We start from the raw sequence: 21,320 nt of genomic DNA on the forward strand, positions 1-21,320 counted from the left end.
ACATGAAAAATAATTATTCAAATTATTGCACTTGGTAAACGCAAATTATATGTTGCATATATGTACCAAAAATAAGTCAATTTTTATTGCTCTTAAAATCAAGCACCCCAGAAGGAGCCCAAAATATGGCGAGAATGGGATAATTTCAGTTTATAGATTGAAATAGCGTCCCATTTTCACAATTAAGTAGGAATATTTATTGCTTTATGCTCAGTAATTTATAGAATAATTTAGGGAAAAAAAGTGCTGGATAATAATTAACAAAAGTGAACTAGTGTCCCCTCTGAGTTAAATGTAACGGTCCGTATTGTCCAAATTTCCTCACTGCTGTAGGCCCCAGATTGGGAGTTGCTGAAAACTTGATTTCATCGTGAGGTTGCAGTTGTTCAAAAATCGTTATCTGAGAACAAAAGTATATGCAAACATTTATCAAAGATTTTGTAACTGTTTACGACATGTCGCCTCACTCACCGTGTTTTCACCAAATCGTAAGAATGGTGCAGGTACATACAGCGTTTGCTGTGGTCCGACATTGAAATATCTTCCCAAATTGAAACCATTGATGAAAACGATGCCCTTGCTCCAGCCACTCATGTCCACGAACGTGTCCGAAGGTTGCCCATCAATCACGAAGGAGGATTGGACAAGAACGGGGGCTTTAAGTGGGACTGCGCCATCATTCGTCCTCCATCCAGTCAAACTAGTAACATTGATATCAGGACAAATTAGTATCAGGATTATCCATATCGGGATTAATAATCCCCTGTTTTTTCCCATGGCTTAACGCTAAACATTAATTTACTTTACTCTGTAGTGCATACTTTTTAACCCAGGACGACTTAAATTCCAGTGAAACCACGTCGATGTCTCTGATTTCTTCCCCATTCAAGTGATAGTATTCCACTTCGGTTCGATTTCCTGCAAGTCCTTTATGCTGATCGAAACTCCAAAGCGCGCCGAAGTTGACACGACCCATGTTTTCAATTAAGAGGTCAAGGGTGTGTTCCCCCTCGGCCAGCGTGAGGTCGTATTCTTGCACAGAGTTTAGCCAATATTGCACCGTGCCATTTTCATCTCGGGGAAAAGGTTGCAGTTCATCGTCCACGATGAGAAGACCAAAGTCACGAACACGACCGGCCTGAAGGTGGCAATAATACAAAATTATAGAAAATTATATTGACTTGAAAGGATGCAGAATCGAAAAATGTTGGTCATACTGAAAAACGGGTAACATCGCTCCCCATGATATTGACTGCCTTCCTGTACAGGACGTACCCCTGACTCTGTCCGGAACCTTCGTTTATTGGAAAGTTTTCCATTGAAATTCTGTCCTGTATTTGGAACTTGTTGGAAGCTGGGGCCTTTTCCAGAATATCCGAGTACAACAGATAGGTTTGGACTGGAAGGGTGGGATAAGCAAACTTCCGACTTTGCAAAGGCAGCGGAGGTCGTTTCAACACTGGGATTTGGTATCGGGCAAATGCCTCCATGATGCGATAGTATTTTGGGGTGTAGTCTCCAGCTTCCGAAAGTGGTCCGTCATAGTCTATTGAAAATGTTCACCCTTCTCAGTTTCAATTGTTACGTGCTTTTACATTTTCCGTCATACCATAACTTGTAATGTCCGGTGCGTATTCAGGAATATGGTTTGCTCCTGCATTAAACCCGAAATTAGTGCCCTAAATTAAATTAAATTAAATTAAATTAAATTAAATTAAATTAAATTAAATTAAATTAAATTAAATTAAATTAAATTAAATTAAATTAAATTAAATTAAATTAAATTAAATTAAATTAAATTAAATTAAATTAAATTAAATTAAACTTAATCCATGAAACATGTAGATATTGACAGAACCCTTGAACACTGGGCCAAGAATAACTTCTAGAATTTCCGCAACCTCTGAAAAATTCAAACACATGGATAGCTTTAATCAGTAACAAATATAAGCATTTTCTTATGTTTTGTGTATGTATTCCACTTGCCATCAGCCGTGGTTGTGCTGTGGTTTTCGAACCAATGGTCAAACCATCCACACCAAAACTCCATGCACATGACTGGCTTATCGGGTTGGAAGGCGAGAAGATCATTAAAACTTGTTTCGGCATCACCACCAAAATTCGCAGTTTTAAGAACTCCTGGCAAGCTCCCCTTGTCACCTACAAAAAAAACATACTTATAGTTTAAGGCTGAGAGTATGTACATAAAATCTGAAATTGTCGTAAACCATGCAAAAAGTATATATCTATTTACCATTCCATGCCCCGTCAGACGTGAAGAGAAGAGAATCAATTCCATTGTCCCAGTATGTTTGCTGAAGAAATTCCAAATATTCGAGCTCTATTTGATCGAATGAGGCATATTCGTTCTCCAACTGGACGAATCAAAATCAAAGTTAGAATTATCATACACACGCTTTGACCAACTCCCATCATGTGTATGTATGTAGATACGAATATAAATGTGCATGCAAAAATCATCTCTACCTGCAGCCCAATAATGGGTCCACCTCGAGTGAATTGGAGATCAGCAACAAGTGGAAGAAGGTTATCTAAATAAACCTTGACACGATCGAGATACGGTTGGTAAGCAGTGCGCACCCTCATGTCGGGGTCTCGGAGCAGGTAACTTTTTTAATGAGGCATTATTATTTTGCTGTATACATAACGCCGCGAAATTATTCTACATTCATACATACCTGGGCATCCCACCAAACTCGAATTCCGAGCAAATATACGCTGTAAAAAGTGTCCAATGTTATATTTAAAACTAGGTTTATGAATAAAAATTTACGGGTTACGTACGACCCGGCCTCAAGAGGACCAACAAGTCTTCCTGTTTCGCCATTTGGATATATGTCCGAATATCGAGGAAGACTGAGTTATCATTCTCCCCCGTTCCAAAGTCCCATTCGTCCTTCCTCGGCTCGTGAAGATTCCATGCTACGTACGTTTCTACCTGTAAGCCATTAACGATAATCCTTGTAAAATATCTAAGAGTTACAGAAATATTGCGATTGAAAGATGGGACTTTCGTATTAATGACTTAAAATATGAACTCGTGGTACTCGTGCAGCGCTTGAAAGCTGAAAGTTAGTTTGAACATACCGTGTTGGCACCAGACGCTCGTAGTTTCCGAAGACGATCTCTCCAAAGTGCTGGATGGATACGAAAGTAATGCATTGCTCCACTAATAATTCGGAGTGGTCTCGCATTCAGTCTTTGAGAAGTAATATATATGTGGTATGTTTTATTTCGGTTGTAAGTACCTATACACATTGTGTTTTCAGGAGGTATAGCTATGCATAACACTTACTTGAACCCATCTATCTCTGCAACAAGTCCGGTAACGTTTTCGCCATTGGGACTCGCAAAGTACTCGTAAAGCGTTGGAGGTTCTTGCTCACCCTGCAAAAGGTCAACGTTAAGTACAAAAAACCAACCCTTTGGATTAAATTTTGTGTCGGAGCCTTTTTTACCCAAACTGACGAGACCATGAGCATGGCCATTGTCCAGATAATTATTCTGGAATGCATTTTGCACAACAAAATGTAGCTCGCACTGGATGAACAAGTCAAAACAACAGTGCCACAGCAAAGCTAATTGAACACTAAACTTGGTGTTAATAAAGTTTAGGCAAAAGGTGTTTGTACTCGAGAACTGGCTGAAAAGGTATGGAAAGAAAGGATGGAAAAGTATTTATGGTCAGTAAGACCGATATACATAAATAATCTCATTGATTGATGAGTGTGCTGGATTTGTAAAAAACAACATTTTTCCATAATCGCAGAAATTACTCATGTATGTAACAAACTACATAAAAATCCTAATCAAAATGTCTCTTTTCACTTTCAAACAATTGCTCACAATGATACAGAATACAGATACGTACTTATCTGACCAATGCTCATTTCTGACCAATTCATAATAACAAAATTAAGCAGGCCATATACAAATTTATGCAGAATGCATGAGATAATGGATGATAATGTATCAATCAAACAATTCATTTATTTGGACCTTTTTTAACTCAAGTGGTGCGAGTTTGGTACTTCACGACAGTATGTACATTTTGTTAATAATTTAGAAAATAATGCTAATTTCCAGAGACAAAATACTTAATCATGGAAATGTGCGATTGTGCGATTGTACTTGTTTTACCTGATACTTTATATTATATAAATCAAGAATTGTACAAATTATGTTTTTAAAACTATGCAAAATGAAGAGAATAGAATTTATAAAGAATTTAAGCTTCTTATGTATAGTGCTCATTTTTATCTGGTTTTAAGCAATTTTCACACTAATTCTCAGCAAAGGCTGAGCAAACATTGCTTATAATGAAGTCAAAATTAATTAATTAAATTACATACGCATTACTTGAATGTGATTAAGACATTCAGAGTAGACTCAAAAATTACACGAACTACGATAATTTTAGTAAATTTAGTAAAATTTCCAAGGAAATGTCCCAGTACAGACAATCCTATCAAACAATGTGGAATTCCCAAAATCTCTCGCACCACAAGTTTCCGTTTAAAACCACGCAGTTGGGACGCACCCATGGTCATCACTCTGGAAATGTTTACAGCTTGTCCATTAAATTTTGTAATTAATGAGAGAATGGATATTAGCACTGTGATCATGGTCAACGACGCGTATACAACAATTCCAGTAATACCGAAAGGCAGGTGCTTTGCAGAGTGAATGATGGCAAAATTGCACAATATTATCGCAAAGCTAGCCATTGAACACAATAAGAAGGCAAGTTCACTATTAGCATCTTTCAACAGGTTAATGCACAACATAAGTTGACGATGCAATCTGATGTGGCTGAGATGTTCTTGTCGTCCTATCGAAACCGCATACTCTGCTACTTTCATTGCAATAAATGCGTTTCTATTGTACATCACACCCCAGAGTATTCCTATAGTTGAGGAGACAATGCCAATTCTCATGAGTTCGTGAAGTCCAAAAGAACCAGTGATGAGTCGACACATGAAGAATCCTTGTTTAAACCGGATTGGTGAACCAATTATTTTTGAGATCAGCAGTATCACTTTGTTAAAAATATCAAGGTTCGAGGACAAATATAAAACAGCATGGAGCAGTGGGTCCAGATTTACTAGCATTAGTAGAAGGCTAAAAATAGGGGGGACGACATACGAAGAGATCACGGCCACGATTAGTCCGATACCAAGCCCATCAGTCTTCCTATCATGACATGTTGGTCCCGAGTAGTAGTCCATCCATTGAAAATTTTGATGTCGTTTAAATGATTTAAACGATATTCCAAGCTCATTTCTCTGCACTGAAAATCGTTGGCTTAGTGTTATCAACCGATTAGTTCCCAAAATTATGTCGTCCATGTGGCGAAAAAATAAATGGAATGCACACAGGGCTGCCGAACCTGCTAGCACCGCTATACATGCCGACACCCCATTTCGCATGGACTTCATCATAGATTGGTCCACGGACAAGAATGGCTGGTCATTATTGAGCAGCAGTGCTTCGATTTCCACCACCGGGCTGTGGTCGGACGGAAGTGAAGGAAACAAACCAATCATGCAACCACCAAACATGCAAACCATTAGTGCAGTTGGAAACAGCTTTCGTAAAAACGAGTAATTTTGAACAGTTTCCAAGCGTCTGGAGGTCCGATTCAAAGTAATGGGCCATCCATACACGAAAGGGTAAAAATCTTCATGGAGCGTCGCAAGGAGACTCACCGCTTTGCACTGGAGCACAGACATTGTACTTCGGGGTCGTTCTGATCAGCACTGATTGTAAAGCATGTAAATTAATAATAAAAAAATCGAGTAGATTTTCATGTTGAGAAAAGTCATGCAATCGAATGGTAAACAAGCAAAAATTGTCCGCCTACGAAAAACTGTAATTATCAACATTTTGTAAATCCGTAATTATTATTTTTCGAGTAGTAGGGAATAATTACATGCGACATAGGTACAAATGTAGCAAATAGGCAGGTTGGTTAATGGTTAGTTATATCAGTACAATACATACTTATTAAATATACACAAATAGCTGGGAAAGTCTGCGATTTACAAGGTTCAAAGTTGCAAAAAATTATAGACCAACTAAATTTAAAAGTTTATAAAAACTGCCTTTGCATCATTTTGTTCTGCATGGTTTTTACTTTAATTGGTATAGTCAATACTCAACTTGTCATTAAATAGTATAAGCTGTTTTATGTAGACGCTCCGTCTGTCTGGCTTTCACTTTGTCCGTCAGTCAGTGCGGTATACATAGATACTATATACCGCACTGTCGGTTTTATAAAATATTAAGCTTTTAACATCATTGTCATTGTCATTGCATGATATGTATCTAAGGAACTTGATGTTCAAAATACGAAGGTGGCCGACCTAGGTCAAAGTTTTAAATTATTTGGTGATACATATCAATGAGAGCCTCAGAAAATCTTGTCGATTTAAACCTGTGGCAACTCAATAAAATGTCAAATGTCTAAATTTCAAATTATAAAACTTTGGATAAGTTCTCGATGATGTTATGTCGTCCGCTACTACTTGATATCCGTTTTTATAATATGCTCAACTTTATCTCGAGTTAGATCGAGTCATGTTTTGAGTATCAATGGATAATTAAGTAAAAAATAGGGTGGCTTTTCCAATCAATTCTATATATACATACTTATGAAGTGAATAATAGAAAATGAGAATACTAATATATTTTAGCTAAAAATATGCCCAGAGCTTGGGGATCTGGGCCTATTTATATAAGTAAATATGTCACCTTGACTAACCTTACCGTACTTTTTGTTGCCTACAATTTGCAGTTGTAAACAAGAACGAGAAGTTCGGTAATATGTAATCAAACGTCGGACATATATTTGTTATTTTACTATTAACCTCGGAAAAAACGTACTTTATATTTTCATTAAAAACCCGAAAATATTTTATACGTTTTCAACGTTCTTTTTTGGCGTCTTGAAAATTTGACACATATTTATACAAAATAATTTCTGAAAATTTAGCAAATTTTGTTTATGCATTCTGCGTTATGGGTTTATACAAGTATACACGTAATTATTGTGTGTGTCTACCATTTGGAATCTCCATTTTTAACTGTCCTACTTAATATGAACTGAAGTATTTTAATAAATGCAATCCAGGTTCAAGATCTGAAATGAAATGCAAATCTTTACAGACGATACGGGTGGTGTTCCGTATGCATAACTATATGTGCATACGAGTATAATTCTATAACTCCATAAATTAATAATGTTGATATACAAATCATATACTTATTATTATACATACGTAATAATCATTAGTTTGTGTTGATGCACGTGTACATGTTCAATACATGTTCATTCTAAATAATTTTAAACATAATTTTCCTTCCCATTAACATTCAGATTCCGATCACTTAAACAAACTTATTCTTGTGTGTGCGCGTTTTCTTTACCGAGTTGACATCTCATGACCCCTCTAATCGGAAGAGTACAACCCTTTCATTCGGCTAGGCTTATTTATACTGAATCCTTATTTAATTAAGAGCAGCAGCATGCAGATACATACGTACAATCATAAAAACATCATTTATTACAGTATTCCATGATAATTTTTTCCGCTTACAATTGTGCCTTAAATGTTAAAAAATACATGCGAGCAAAGTGCGTTATGTGATCGCATGACTGTATTTATAAAGTCCAAAATACGGAAAGATTCAAAGTTCACTTTTATTATCTTCGCATCAGAATATTCTTGAATATGTGGCATTCTCCATTCCAGTCATTCTTCCGACTCCATTCAGAAGTAGAGTACATTTTTAATTGCACGGAAACATTTAAGATTATGGATTTCAACCAAATTTGGGTTTGGTTCCAAAATTTTGCTGTGGTTCCCTCCAACTGGGGTTACCTCCTGCTTGGCGTCATTGGGGTTTGGATACTGTACAAATTTATACGGAATCCAAGACGTTTTCTCTGCATTCTAAGAACAATACCGAGAGATTTTGGGTATGATACATAGGTTTTGCAGTGCTTGTGAATATTCATACACTTGGAAATTATAAAATGCATGACCTCTTTTTGGTAAAACATATTAGGGTCCTTCCAACTCTATTATGCTTAAAACGAGATCTGCGAAAGTTTCAGAATGGCAACTATACAATATTCAAGGCTTTTGACCATGTCGTAAAACGCGACCCAAAGAAAACTCTGATCTACTTTGAAGATTTTAAAATGACGACTGAAGAGGTAAAACAGTGTTCATGCACGTCTTGTCTTAAAGTTGTGCGGAGTACTAGATTCTAATTCTCAGGTTCAGCAACTGAGTTATCGTGTCGCCAATTACTTCAAATCTCTTGGCTTCAAGAAAGGCGACACGGTTGGAATTTTCATGGACAACTGTGCGGAATATGCAGCCTTATGGCTAGGACTTTCTCGGGTACACACTGACTCGTACTATTAATGGAAATTTGTGAAGCAATAAGAAACAAGTGGTTTTTGAGATGATTTTTAATTTTAATTGATTGCATTGAAATCTTCAGATCGGAGTAGTCTCTGCCCTAATTAATTACAACCTACGTCTAAAACCCTTAAAACACTGCATTGAAGCTGTGAACTGTAAAGCTGTAATTTTCAGTGCGGACCTTTCTGATGGTGGGTTTCAAAATTCAACTTTTTAAACTCAGCAAACCATCTAATGTAGTAGGACCAATTGTTTTATGGTGATTTTAAACCTTTCAGCTCTGAAGGAGTTGATGGAAACTTTAGGCGCTCTTGCGGGTGACCCAACCCTTTACTACTTTGTGGATGGGTCGCAAGTATCACGAGCAACGTCAGAGATACAATCTCCCAAATGTTCTCTCTCATTTGTCCCGGATCTGAACCAATTGCTCCAAAATGTCCACGCAGCACCTCCTCTTGTCTCTGAGTCCCTTGGTTTCAATGACCGCGCCATGTTTATCTTCACCTCGGGGACTACAGGTGAAGATCATAAACTGCTATTTGTATGTAATATTAGGCTATAATGCTGAATTCTGACGCCAGGTCTCCCAAAAGCAGCGTCTATTAAGCATTCGCGACTTTTCTTGATGGGAACCAGTTGTTATTACGTATCAAGTCTTGGGCGTGAAGACGTCATGTACACGTCACTCCCGCTCTATCACGGATCCGGAACTATGTTTGGAACGGGAATCACACTGATTTACGGAACTTCGCAAGTAATTCGGAAAAAGTTCTCCGCCTCGAGTTTCTGGAGTGATTGTATCAAGTACAAAGTGACGGTGAGTCAACTACAAAATCATTCATAGTAAAAATCTCAAAGATGATGTCGATGAAATATTACAAATTGTTCATTTGGCAATAGGCTGCACAATACATTGGCGAAACTTGTCGGTACATCTTGGCTCAACCACCATCGTCACTGGATAAGGCACACACAGTTCGAGTCATGTTTGGAAATGGATTACGGAGTGAAATTTGGGGGAGCTTTGTGACCAGATTTGGAGTCAAAATAAGAGAATGTTATGGAAGCACGGAAGGAAATTGTGGCATGGGTAAGAAAAACTACTGGAAAGTTTCAGCCAATTTCGAAGCTTGCAATAATATGGCTAGTGACATGGGCTTAAATAGTAACTAAAACATACATGTCAATTCTTCCAGCAAATATGGACGATAAATTGGGAGCTGTAGGATTCGTTCCTATATGGGCTCCAAATGTTCTTCCTCTCCGACTTATCAAAGTGGACGAGGAGACTGGCGAACCCATTCGTGATCCTAAAACAGGGTTCGTTTATAAGTGCGGACAAGATGAACCTGGTGAACTCGTGGGAAGGATCATCAAAAAGAATCCCATGACAGACTTTGAAGGGTATGTATGTAACTTAACTTCAATTTAAGTATTAAGTAAAAAGAAGCCCACGCATTCCTTCGAGTTTCCAATTATTTCTAATAATTCCTGAAAAATTTGATAAGTTCACTATGAAAATCTGACGTTTTAGTTGCAAAATTGATCAAAATTGATGAACTTGTGCAGATTTGGATATGAACAAATTAAAATTAGTCCGATTAGAAAGCTTTAAAAAAATTAAATTTAACCCTGTTTACTATTTATCAGGTATGCTGATAAGAGCTCAACGGGTGGAAAAATTCTTGAAAATGCGTTTCGAAAAGGGGACTCTTGGTTCAGGTCTGGAGACGTGTTGGTGCAAGATGAGCTTGGCTATTTCTTTTTCCGAGATCGCAAAGGAGATACTTTCCGCTGGAAAGGTTCAATCTTTTTTTGTATATATTCCTTAAAATGCACAAAGCTTACTATACGGCAAGGAAACTACTTAATACTTCTGCAGGAGAAAACTGCTCAACCGCCGAAGTGGAGTCAATTATCAGCACAATCAGCGGCCTGAAGGGGACCACTGTGTTTGGCGTGGAAGTTCCTGGGACCGACGGGCGTGCAGGAATGGCGGTCATGTCCGACCCTGAAAACTCTCTGGACTTGCATCAACTGGCAATCGGGGTCATAAAATCTCTCCCGTCTTACGCTCGCCCACTCTTCCTTCGCATCCTGACCACAGAAATTGAGATGACGGGTAACGGCCTTTTTGACACTTTTGGCTTGTCAAATTAGACGAATTAAAAAATAATGGCAATCAAAAATTATAGGAACGTACAAACTGAAGAAGAACGAGTATCAGAAGTCTGGATTCAACTTGAATCTCATCCAGGACAAAGTTTATTTTTTCAATGGGAAGCAATACCTTCAAATGGACAAACAAATGCACGAGGATATAATATCTGGTAAAATAAGAGTTTAGAAGAATGAATTTAGTAGTGTAGGCTAAATATCCGATTTAATACTTAAACTAGTGATTTTTTATATGTACATATTCATTAAACATCACTTTTGGTATTTTAAATTTTTACTGTAAATAAATTCGTATTGATAAATTGTTTGTCTACATAATTTTCCTGAGCATTGTCAAATGTACACAAGTACATATGCAAGCTTTGAAACACGAGTAAACTATCCCAATCGTATTTATGCATTTCATGAAATACATAAAATTTAAAATTTTAATCAAATCAATCAATTTTAATCAAATCGTCTCATGCGCAAAGTATATCTACGGCGAATTTGGGGATAAATTAAACCGTATTAAATCATAAAATTAATGAAATGAGGCTTAGTGCGAAATAATTCATGGCCACACAGAATCTAAATTAAATGAACATTAAACATTCCATATGGAAATATTACTTGGATGACATGTCCCGTTTCTTATTACATGTATTAGCATATAGCATGGTTATAATTTGGATATTGAACAAACTATAAGCAATCTAACTGAGTCACCTAAATTTGATAATATGTAGTTAATTGCATTATTTATGATTTTATTCAACTTGGTCATCGTGTGCAAAAAATTCCACGGCATAAAAAATGCACTCAATCACTTTGTTTTCAAGTGAGGTGATAGATACGAATATTGAACCTGTTGATATTTTGTAATTGTTTGCTGGACAAGAGTGAGATTGATAATGTAGATATGCCAAAAAATTAAACAGTTTCTAGGCGTGTGTACATGTCAATTTTTCCCTATGAGATGTTATATTTACTACTTAATTAATACACGAATGATTAAAAACATGCATGCGTACATGTAGCACACGACACTACAAATTTGTGATATGCGAGATTAACGGAGAAGGTATGAATTGATAAGTGCGGAATGATTAAGTCACACGGTTAAAATGCCATGTCAGTATTCATAATCAATCACTTTGTTTGCTGCCCAAACTTATTTATAGTTATTCGATCCAGTATAAATCACGCCGCAACCGTTGATGCATTTTTAGTAGTAAAAATAATTTCAAAATGGGTAAACCATCCGCCTCCCCCTTATTTTTCACACTATTGCTGATATTCTGCACATCTGGTACTTACATCTTGCAATTATTTTAAACTTTATTTGTGCATATGTCATTAAATTATTGTCAGGCATCCGTTGTCAAACTGATCCATGGGACGAAGTACCCACAATCCTCTCGCGAATTCAAGCCAACATTCCCACCTTCCCGGACGTGACATTCAACATCTTAGACTACGGAGCATTGCCGTCAGCCAACGCCGACGACGTCGAAGCCCCAGCGAACGTGGTGGAAGCTAACTCGAACGCTTTTAGGAACGCGATCGGACTCGCAAACATTTTCGGAGGTGGCACTGTACTCGTTCCCAATGGAACATTCATTACAGGTAATAATTTTGCATGTAATTAAGTTCGTGCTTAATTATTTATTCGTCTAACTTCACGATCTGGTTTATTAATTATTTTAATTTCGCAGGTCCCATCACCCTTCGATCCAATGTAAACTTGCACCTTTCCACACCTTCGACAATTATCCGTTTCACCCGCAACACAACAGCCTACCCACTCGTATTCACGCGTTGGGAAGGTATCGAACTCATTAACTACTCGCCATTTGTCTATGCCTTCGAACAAGAAAACCTTGGGTTGACTGGTTCGGGAATTTTGGACGGAAACTGCGATTGTGACAATTGGTACGATTTTTTTATTTTCAATTCCACCGTGAATAAACTTAAATACCAAAAAATCGCCTATTATTCTTACTAATTGTGTATACATGTACCTTATTTAAAACTTACTCAAAATTCTAGGTGGCCATGGAAGGGAACCTGGTCTCGACAATGTTGGGTAACTACGCCAGAAAATCAGACAAACGCTAGAAATGCGTTGTTTCAAATGGCAGAGGATGAGACTCCGGTAGAGGAACGAGTTTTTGGCGAGGGCCACTTTCTCCGACCACAATTCATCCAGCCGTATCGATCGAAAAATATACTCATTGAAGGCATCACGATAACCAACTCGCCCATGTGGATCGTCCACCCTGTCCTTTGCGACAATATCGTCATTCGCAACCTCAACATTACGAGTCTGGGCCCCAACTCCGACGGCGTAGATCCAGAGTCTTGCAAAGATGTTTGGATTCACAACGTCACATTCATGAACGGAGATGATGACATAGCGATCAAATCTGGGCGTAATCAGGACGGGCGAAGGGTCAACGTTTCTTCGGAAAACATTGTCATTCAGGATTGTCGAATGGCAAACGGTCACGGGGGACTTACGCTCGGTTCGTGTATCAGCGGTGGGGTAAAAAACGTGTTTGCGGAGCGAATTTTCCTCTCTAGCGAGAGTTTGGACACGGCGATTAGGATCAAGAATAACGCTCTCAGGGGTGGACTGCTGGAACGATTCTTTCTCCGAGACATAACTGTGGGAAGGGTTGCCAAGCAGGTTATTGAAGTCGACTTCTTCTACGAGGAAGGACCAGATGCAGGCTATGTTCCAGTTATTAAAGATTTCGTCATACAGAATCTAACTCTGCAGGATGGTGCACCCTATACCTGCTACATGAAAGGTTATCCCGGTCATCCCTCAACAAGCTTTGTGGGTTTAAAGTTGGAAAATGCAACATTCAATGGTATCGAGAACGACCCACACTATGTGGCCGAGAATGTAGACGATATTATTACACTAAACGTTGTTGTTAACGGGGTCTTGTGGGAGTATCAGCAAGAATAAAACTATCGAAATTTAAAATGTTAGTACATAATAACTAACTGGAATACCATGCGGATTTTTTTTCTTGTATAGCATTTCGAAATTCATTTACTTTATCATACTGTGCATACAGTCATTTCATATTAATATATATTAATACCTTAAAAACGCGCACAATATCTGTGGTCGCTTAATGAGCCTCTTGTAATGTTCATAACAACGATAAATAGGGTATAATAATTATTCAAATATTAACGCATACTTTATCTGTTCAGTGTGGTTTCAGTGCAGCAGTTCATTTACAAGCAATACATCCTCATGGGAAAAACAAATGCAAGCAATTATGCATTTACAGGTATGCGCATAGCCGCTTGGTAACAATAAAGTTCAGAAATACGCTTTTGTAATTATTTAACAACTGGAATTGAATGTGAAAAAGTGACTAAAATGTTGTTTTAAATATACTCCACCAAAATTTTTATATGTATTTATTTAGTTAATGCTATTGTTTATATTTGGCCCTATTATGTACATAGATATATTTAGAAACAATATTGAGTTACCGTGGACAATGCACGCCAATCACACCGTCAGGGTATTCCGACCTGGGTTTTAATGGGTTGGGTTTTATTGGGTTTTAATGGGTTTTAAATGAATAAAACCCAGTGGGTTTTATTTGGGTTTTAATGGGTTTTATTGGGTTTTAATTGAGTTTTACTTAAAAACTACATTCTAAAAGTTAAATACATCTCCTATACGTTAGAAGACGTTATCTCAATTCATTCTAAAGCAGTTTATTTCATTACTATTCTAATATATGAAAATTCGGAACAATTCAATAATTGACTCCATCCTTTAGCATCACAGATTTCAAGTGTTATAAAACAAAATAATTTCCGAATAGATACAAATTCCTAATTATTTTTGTTAAGTTATTACTTAAAACTAATAAAACCCTATAAAACCCATTTAAACCCAATAAAACCCATTAAAACCCAATAAAACCCATTAAAACCCAAATAAAACCCAATTAACATGGTAAAACCCATTAAAACCCATGGGTTTTATAATTTTTGATTAAAACCCTGGGTTTTTCCGAACCCTGCACACCGTGTAAATAGCAATAGCAATGAATCAAGGCATAAATAAGAACACCATTAACTACAATGGATTATAAATACAAATATTGCACAACAACTAAAGTTGTTTTGAACAAATTCTTGTACGATGGGTTGTACCACCTGCTTACGTCTCCTACTTTTTCCATTATTGCTTCTTCACATAATAATCCGAGCGTTAGAACCAGATTGGACCTTGCCGAATTGCGATTCTGCCGACTTTTACAAACCATACGTCCGAATTTCAATCACCAGAAAAGGGTTTGTCCTTCAAACTCTTCACAACACTGGGTTCATCGATGTCCGCCCCTACTCTGGAGTTGTCTGCATCAATGGACCGTGAGTGGTTATTATTCTCACGTATACACATATTTGTGTACTATATCATATCGTCATACTAAATTTTCATATGCAATTTCTCGATTAAAGAACAATCATTTACTCTACGGATGACTTTTCCATGGGCGAACCAAGTCTGTTTTTTCATGGATGCCTCACCTTTAATCGACGAAATCCAGACTCTTACAAATCTGGAGATAACCAATCTGCTGTTGTTGGTCATAACAAATTCACTGGCATATTTCTCCTCACATCAACAGAGGATTATCGCCGCTCCGCATTTTTCTTCTTCCCTGGAAATTTTTTCCGGATTCCCCTCGAGTTTTTAAGGAACATTCCAAGTGGTGGGGTTGCTACTACCCAAGGGGTCTCATTTCCAGGGGCAGAAGTGCACGACTCATCCTTCGCTATGGTGACCAATGATGGGGGAATGTGGGGGTCAGACGAGATTGAAATTCCACCAAAACCATCCTCCTACTGCTTCAATTTATCCCACTATGACGAATTCGGAGTGGTAAGTAAATAATATGGTTGTACGTTGATGCGAGTATTACAGGTTTGTTGTTGTGTCATGAAATTATAGGTGCACGGGCGACAAACGGTGGGAATGAGTCCCATGTTTTGCTTACGACAAGAAGGCGAAGACATCGAATTCGACGAGGTCTTCACCCAGAACCCAAACTTGTCCACTGACATGTTTTCTTGGACTGGGTGTGGGGAAAATGGAGACGGTGATGGCTCTGTCATAAACTCATCCTTGGTACCAAATCAGCTCCCAGATTTTAGGATTGTGCATCCCGGAGCAATTTCAGAACCAAGTCCTGGACAATGGTTTATACCAGGACTGATCAACTCCACTGGATTTTATGCCTCACCGCCACCTCCCTCGTCGGCGCAGCCAAATTCAACCGCAGAGACGGGAATAGTGTCAGTAACTCTGACTGATTGCGAAGAGGTCATTCCCGTTCCGGATTGTGATGAAACTATTAATAGTGTCGAGGCTTGTGATTTGCTCGGTCATGTGCTCACTCAAAACATGACGGACTGGACTGATCCAAAACTCAACGCAGGAAGTTGGCGAAGAAAAGTGATGACACAATTTGTCAATATTTACAAAAAAGTTTGCCCTCAAGTTTCGCCTGCTTTGCCAACCGCTATTATTTCCATTGTATCTTTTTTCATTAATCGGATTGCATCGCGTGCAGAAACCCAACAATCGAACCCAAGTAATCCAAAGGGAGAGGAAAAGTGGAGGCTAATAAACCAAGACAAAACCATGGAGTGGAAACAACTAATCACTGAACTTAACAATTGTGAAGACAAAGCATTCAAACTTCCACTCTATTGTACCAAAGATCCCAACAATGTCAAAAGAAAGAAAGACTTGGAACAAAAGCTGGAGCAACTAGCCTTCAATCCCGACTCGTCGCAATATACAAGGTCTCAGGTAAAAAAAATCGTTTTCTCATGTGTCCATACATATGAACACACATTGCATCCCTAGTTGGATGAAGCAATTAAAGAAGTTCGAGTCATGGAACCCTACCGAATCTGGCTACCCCCACCGGTTGCTCGTGGAAATGGAACGAAAATTCGATTAGGTCGACACATTGAAGCGGCGGAAGTAGATTATGATCTCGACTGGGTGATTGACAGCTTTTGGCGTATTTACTCAACAGTGATTGGATATTGCATTCCACATTTTAGCGACTTTCCGGATAACAAGGTCTTTGTCGCCCTTCATGCTAATTTTACGACAGACTTTCTAGACTTGGTTGTGGAGCAGTGGTAACTATGTATTTTTATATATCTAACTGATAATGCGTTGCTGGTTTCATCAACAAGGCCTGGTAATAAATTATCCAGGACACATGCCGAACCGCTGGATGAAAAAGGGAATCCAGATCCCAATGGAAAAGCGTATATTTTTGGCAACTTTGATCCAGTGTATCAACACCTTTTTGGAGAATATGTTGGTGGACTCTCGTCCCGGTACATGGAAGCGTGTAATGATGGCTCCTATTGGCAAAGCTGGTTCCCAGACTGGCGACTACCACGACCCATTTATCTTAAACCAGGGCCTAACGTCACCGATAACCGTACACTCAACTTTTTCATTGCACATCCCCTTATGCCAAACTACGATCCTGATTTGTACGGCAGCTAAGATACTTGTATTAAAGAAAGGGAACTACTCATTATTATATATTTTGTACAAATGCATTCAAACTATTTGTTTGCAACGAATTTACAACGACTTTAATCACAATATACACTTGTATTCATGGGAAGTTTATTAATAATATGCTAAATAATTGTTAAGTCCTTGTTTAATCATTAGTGCCCACAAATCCTTGTGATTTTAATGTGACGATTAGGTCAATTTTGCAAAGGTGAACAAATGTATCTTGATGTATATTAATGATGGCAAATGTCATACTGTAGATTATGTGTATTAGTATTTATATATAATAAATATATGCTTATGAACTGTGCTCCGAGACAGGGCTTGGGAACCAGCGGCTTATCGCCCGTATCTTCTAATTATTACTCACCTACATACTTATACTACATACTCATGTAGCAATGGAAAATTTCATGAAATAATTATTTATTCGCACAGCCAGATTTTACCTTGCATAGGGAAAAATATAATTTATGTATTTGTTTGGTGCAGCATAATTTGCTGAACTTGTGTAACATACCTGTATGGGAACTCCACTGTTTTCGTACAGTTGCACTTTTGGAAATTCTGAAATCCTTCTTTACTTATCCTCCATCGCATTCCATTCACTCCATAATTACCTTCCACCAAAACATAATTTTCATTCTAGAAATTGCATTTTTTATCATGTTCAGTTTCGGATAAACAATTGTTTTACAAACCACGATTTGACTTGATTTTCTGAGCCATAAGAAAATGTCATTCCTTGAATCCAAACTGGAGGTCGATAAGAGGGAAAAAATCCTTTACGATTTTCTGGTGAACTCACCGAGAATAAGTGGTCACCAAGAAGGAGGCAAGATAGCCACGCCTCAGAGTATCCCCTGGATTGACCCCATTCTATTAAACGAAGGTTATTCTTTTGTCCGGCATAACTTTGCAGTCGTGATTTTTTCAATGGTTGCCTCAATGTGGATCGGGTTATCGGGAAAACCTGTGTCTAAGCTTCAGTTTAGACGCTATTATCCTGAGAATGTGGGAGGATCCGTGTTTCTTGAAGCCCTGCGCAAAAATTTGGTATGGCTCACCCAAAATATTATGAACCAAGAAGGTCCTGCCTATAAGCAAACTGCGTACATCTACAAATTGCACACCATGTTTGCAGAGCCAACCAAGTCAACTGGTAATGTAAACGACAGAATAATATATCATATGCGAAATGGCAGAATAAAGTATATACATACACATGCAAACGTTAAAATAATTGGATAAAATTTCGTCTAGGCAAAAAGCTTGAATTTCCACCAAGTGATCTCAAATTTCCAGTCGAGTATGGGGAGCTAATTGAAGCCTTGCAAAAGGATTTGAAACGTGTGGATACTTCTTTGGTCCCGGAAGAATTCCAGACTTGGGATCCACCGATACACTTTTCTCAGCTGAATTTGGCATTGATTCAATTTGGAGCGATAGCAACCCTGTTTCTTTATCCAAGGGTTTGTGGGCTCAGGGAAGAACAAGGTATTTAGTTCTTCGAAACACTTCTTGCAAAATATTTTGCTGAATAAAGAATAAGTTTAGTAAAATCATAGATCTCCGAGCAAAATTAACATGCATCGTCAAACACATGAATTCAACTATTTACATATATTAACTTTCAGGTAATGGGCTTCGTGGATATTTCCACATTTGGGCCGTGATTGGTCGATTACTCGGACTTGAGGACCAATTTAACCTCGCCCTTTTCCCGGACAGGGAACTGTTTTCGAAAATATTTACTAATACTGCATTGCCCAACATAAAGCGAGCTGACGAGTCGGTGGTATTTTTGTGGGATTATATAGCCTCAAAAGTTCCTCTGGTCAGAGTTAAGAGTTTACTCTTTGTATCCTTGAATGTCGTGAATTTTGAGGGTGCTTGTCTGTGGGAGAGGATGAGCTGGAGAGATAAGCTGTCGTATTTTCTCCTGAGATCATTACCTATTGCCATTTACAAGAGTAATATATTTAGAGTGCTGGCTAATTACAGCACGTGGGCGATTCTCTCACTCATTTTCTGGCTAAATGGGATAAAGATGTGATAAAAACCTGTAAAAATATTAGAACATTTATATACAATTTTCACATGTATGTATATCTATCAAGGCATATTAATCTATTGACTTTGTAACAAGTTGTATTTGTGAATGTAAGAGATGATACAGTTCATTTCATACATGAATCTCATAAAATTGTTTAAAACAGATTAATCAGTACCATATGCAAACCTCTATTTTTTATTAAAACAACCCAATAAATATTTAAAATACTAATAATAAAGTTTTCTTATGATTACATTTTACAAATAATACACTAACTAACATTCGCAACCATCAACACATTTCCTGCAATTTTCACTAGCCTGGTCCCATTTAAGGCCGTCGGGACATTCTAAATCTTCTCTATCTTCCATCGTTTTGGGGTCGTAATACCAATAACGTCCAGTGCACTTATCATCATCGTCCTGACCCCATTCGCAAACGTCGGGAATGACAACGCAATTTTCGTCTGCGAGATACCCATCACGCGTGGCGTTGCTTAGATTTTCCCATTTGTCACAAGCCCCACCAAATCCATCTTCCACTCCGGAACTCGGCTTGAGGTCAGGGTTCCACCACAAATCAGGGTCGCACTCCTCGTGAACCCACTCTCCAGTTATCTCCAACTTTGGGTCAGAGGGAAAGGTACGCTGACACCTAAAGTAGAAGGAGTGCAAATTCCAACAGTATCCGCAAGGTTGGCATTGATCTTTTTCGCATGTGTGACCAGCAGTTATGCCATGACAAATCGTAATCGGAGTGGCCGTAGTGGGTTCCTTGGTCGTCGTTGTTGTCTTTTTGGTGGTTGTGGTCGTCGCCGGTGGGTCGGTGGTGGGTGGATCAGTTGCAGGTGGGTCAACAATGCATTCAGTGATCTTGGGCCATTCACATCTCTCTTTGAACCCATCGTACGTCAGGTATGGTGACCCGTGGCAGAGCGTGTTGGGAAGATCACAGTCTGGACAAGCCATATCGGATGCATATCCGTTTGAACACATTATGAATCTTGTACAATCAGTTGGATGTACATATGTCCCATTGGGCTTTCCTGAACAGTCGTAGTAATCAATGTGGTCGTAATTTGGTCTGGATCTAGGTGCCACGTTATCTTTGTGGTGATTTTCTTTAGCTGCTAAAGGGACAAAATATGTTTAGAATTTTTAAGGATGTTGAAGAAACGTTAAGAAGATCAAGAATATGTAATAGGTAGAAAAGTCATGTACCTGCCCACCCAATGGCAGCTAAGCCCATTAGGAGACTTAAGGTCCAAAAACAATTCATTGTAATGGAATACTGATATCTTTGTTGCTCGTCTGTAAGAGTTCTCGTGGTACTCACTCATCAACAGGATTTAATTGCGTGTTGCTCATCTATTTTATATGATCCTTGATCCCAACATTTCAGTGAAAAGTGAAATAAATATGATTATATTAATGACGATATCTGAGCGTGTAAAAACCTAAATCCCACCTGAATTATAAGTATATCAATCAAAGTTGTGCATCATCATCATCCCTGACATTGACATTTGCATATTTACATACATGGATAACCAAAAATCGCTCAAGTATTCAATCACTGCATCATTTTCATTGTGTACTTTCTCCGTTGGACAAATTAGACAAATTACATACGTACAGACGAGTATATGGTGTTTGAGTGGCTACAGATAATCCAACAGGAAATCTGGTTAAAATAAAAATGTCTCTCGAAACGTTTTGATGGCGCAATATACACGTCAACATCACCACTAATTAACTGAATCCATCAAAATTTATGAAATCGCTTATGCGATAAGCACTAAATATAAAAATCCGGTAAACACTTGAAATTGGTAGGCAAGGCTCACTGCAATAAATCAAAGCTTTGTTTTCCCAGTGGAAAATATCTTTGTCAATGTCAATATTTATCCCGTGCGTCGGATAGAGATCACACCTTCAATTTGCACGCGGATGATGCAGATTATTAATCCATCTTTTTGCGAAATTGGGCTTAATCCTTTACTTAAATTTAGAACGTCATGTCGAAATGCTGAATTTGAACCTGGATTAAT

General features: G+C 38.1%; 5 protein-coding genes across 6 annotated transcripts; 3 read left to right on the forward strand and 2 right to left on the reverse strand.

Moving 5' to 3' along the window:
* Nucleotides 1-63: 63 nt before the first annotated feature.
* Nucleotides 64-3,678, reverse strand: LOC110852764 (beta-galactosidase-1-like protein 2). The gene is made up of 14 exons (XM_022100875.2): nucleotides 3,480-3,678; nucleotides 3,317-3,408; nucleotides 3,109-3,220; nucleotides 2,806-2,959; nucleotides 2,700-2,739; nucleotides 2,488-2,629; nucleotides 2,255-2,375; nucleotides 1,987-2,160; nucleotides 1,830-1,903; nucleotides 1,610-1,679; nucleotides 1,218-1,546; nucleotides 822-1,138; nucleotides 472-700; nucleotides 64-400 (listed from the first exon to the last, which is right to left on the reverse strand). The coding sequence occupies exons 1-14, from the start codon at nucleotides 3,534-3,536 to the stop codon at nucleotides 272-274; spliced, it is 2,040 nt and encodes a 679-aa protein (XP_021956567.1). The 5' UTR covers nucleotides 3,537-3,678; the 3' UTR covers nucleotides 64-271.
* A 4,090-nt stretch (nucleotides 3,679-7,768) lies between these two features.
* On the forward strand, nucleotides 7,769-10,937 carry LOC110856924 (long-chain fatty acid transport protein 4). Its single transcript, XM_022105514.2, has 11 exons — nucleotides 7,769-8,002; nucleotides 8,092-8,242; nucleotides 8,307-8,432; nucleotides 8,536-8,647; nucleotides 8,735-8,974; nucleotides 9,038-9,273; nucleotides 9,357-9,546; nucleotides 9,653-9,860; nucleotides 10,107-10,258; nucleotides 10,339-10,578; nucleotides 10,652-10,937. The coding sequence occupies exons 1-11, from the start codon at nucleotides 7,839-7,841 to the stop codon at nucleotides 10,801-10,803; spliced, it is 1,971 nt and encodes a 656-aa protein (XP_021961206.1). The 5' UTR covers nucleotides 7,769-7,838; the 3' UTR covers nucleotides 10,804-10,937.
* Nucleotides 10,938-11,774: 837 nt separating this feature from the next.
* LOC110853318 (probable polygalacturonase) lies at nucleotides 11,775-13,631 on the forward strand. Its single transcript, XM_022101575.2, has 4 exons — nucleotides 11,775-11,925; nucleotides 11,988-12,242; nucleotides 12,332-12,548; nucleotides 12,666-13,631. Exons 1-4 carry the CDS (start codon nucleotides 11,865-11,867, stop codon nucleotides 13,591-13,593), a joined length of 1,461 nt encoding a protein of 486 aa, XP_021957267.1. The 5' UTR covers nucleotides 11,775-11,864; the 3' UTR covers nucleotides 13,594-13,631.
* A 1,048-nt stretch (nucleotides 13,632-14,679) lies between these two features.
* Nucleotides 14,680-19,523, forward strand: LOC110841906. The gene is made up of 7 exons (XM_022087607.2): nucleotides 14,680-15,029; nucleotides 15,120-15,543; nucleotides 15,613-16,476; nucleotides 16,534-16,817; nucleotides 16,896-18,376; nucleotides 18,478-18,711; nucleotides 18,852-19,523. The coding sequence occupies exons 1-5, from the start codon at nucleotides 14,800-14,802 to the stop codon at nucleotides 17,194-17,196; spliced, it is 2,103 nt and encodes a 700-aa protein (XP_021943299.2). The 5' UTR covers nucleotides 14,680-14,799; the 3' UTR covers nucleotides 17,197-18,376; nucleotides 18,478-18,711; nucleotides 18,852-19,523.
* On the reverse strand, nucleotides 19,435-20,647 carry LOC110841905. 2 transcript variants are annotated; one of them, XM_022087604.2, is made up of 2 exons: nucleotides 20,491-20,647; nucleotides 19,435-20,399 (listed from the first exon to the last, which is right to left on the reverse strand). In XM_022087604.2, exons 1-2 carry the CDS (start codon nucleotides 20,546-20,548, stop codon nucleotides 19,546-19,548), a joined length of 912 nt encoding a protein of 303 aa, XP_021943296.1. In that variant the 5' UTR covers nucleotides 20,549-20,647; the 3' UTR covers nucleotides 19,435-19,545. The 2 variants fall into 2 exon arrangements, with proteins under 2 accessions (XP_021943296.1, XP_021943297.1); XM_022087605.2 differs by having other exon boundaries at nucleotides 19,435-20,396; nucleotides 20,491-20,645.
* Nucleotides 20,648-21,320: the final 673 nt, after the last annotated feature.

This window comes from Folsomia candida, unplaced genomic scaffold (genome assembly GCF_002217175.1).
Source record: "Folsomia candida strain VU population unplaced genomic scaffold, ASM221717v1 Fcan01_Sc001, whole genome shotgun sequence".
In the NCBI taxonomy this organism is placed as follows: Eukaryota; Metazoa; Arthropoda; class Collembola; order Entomobryomorpha; family Isotomidae; genus Folsomia; species Folsomia candida.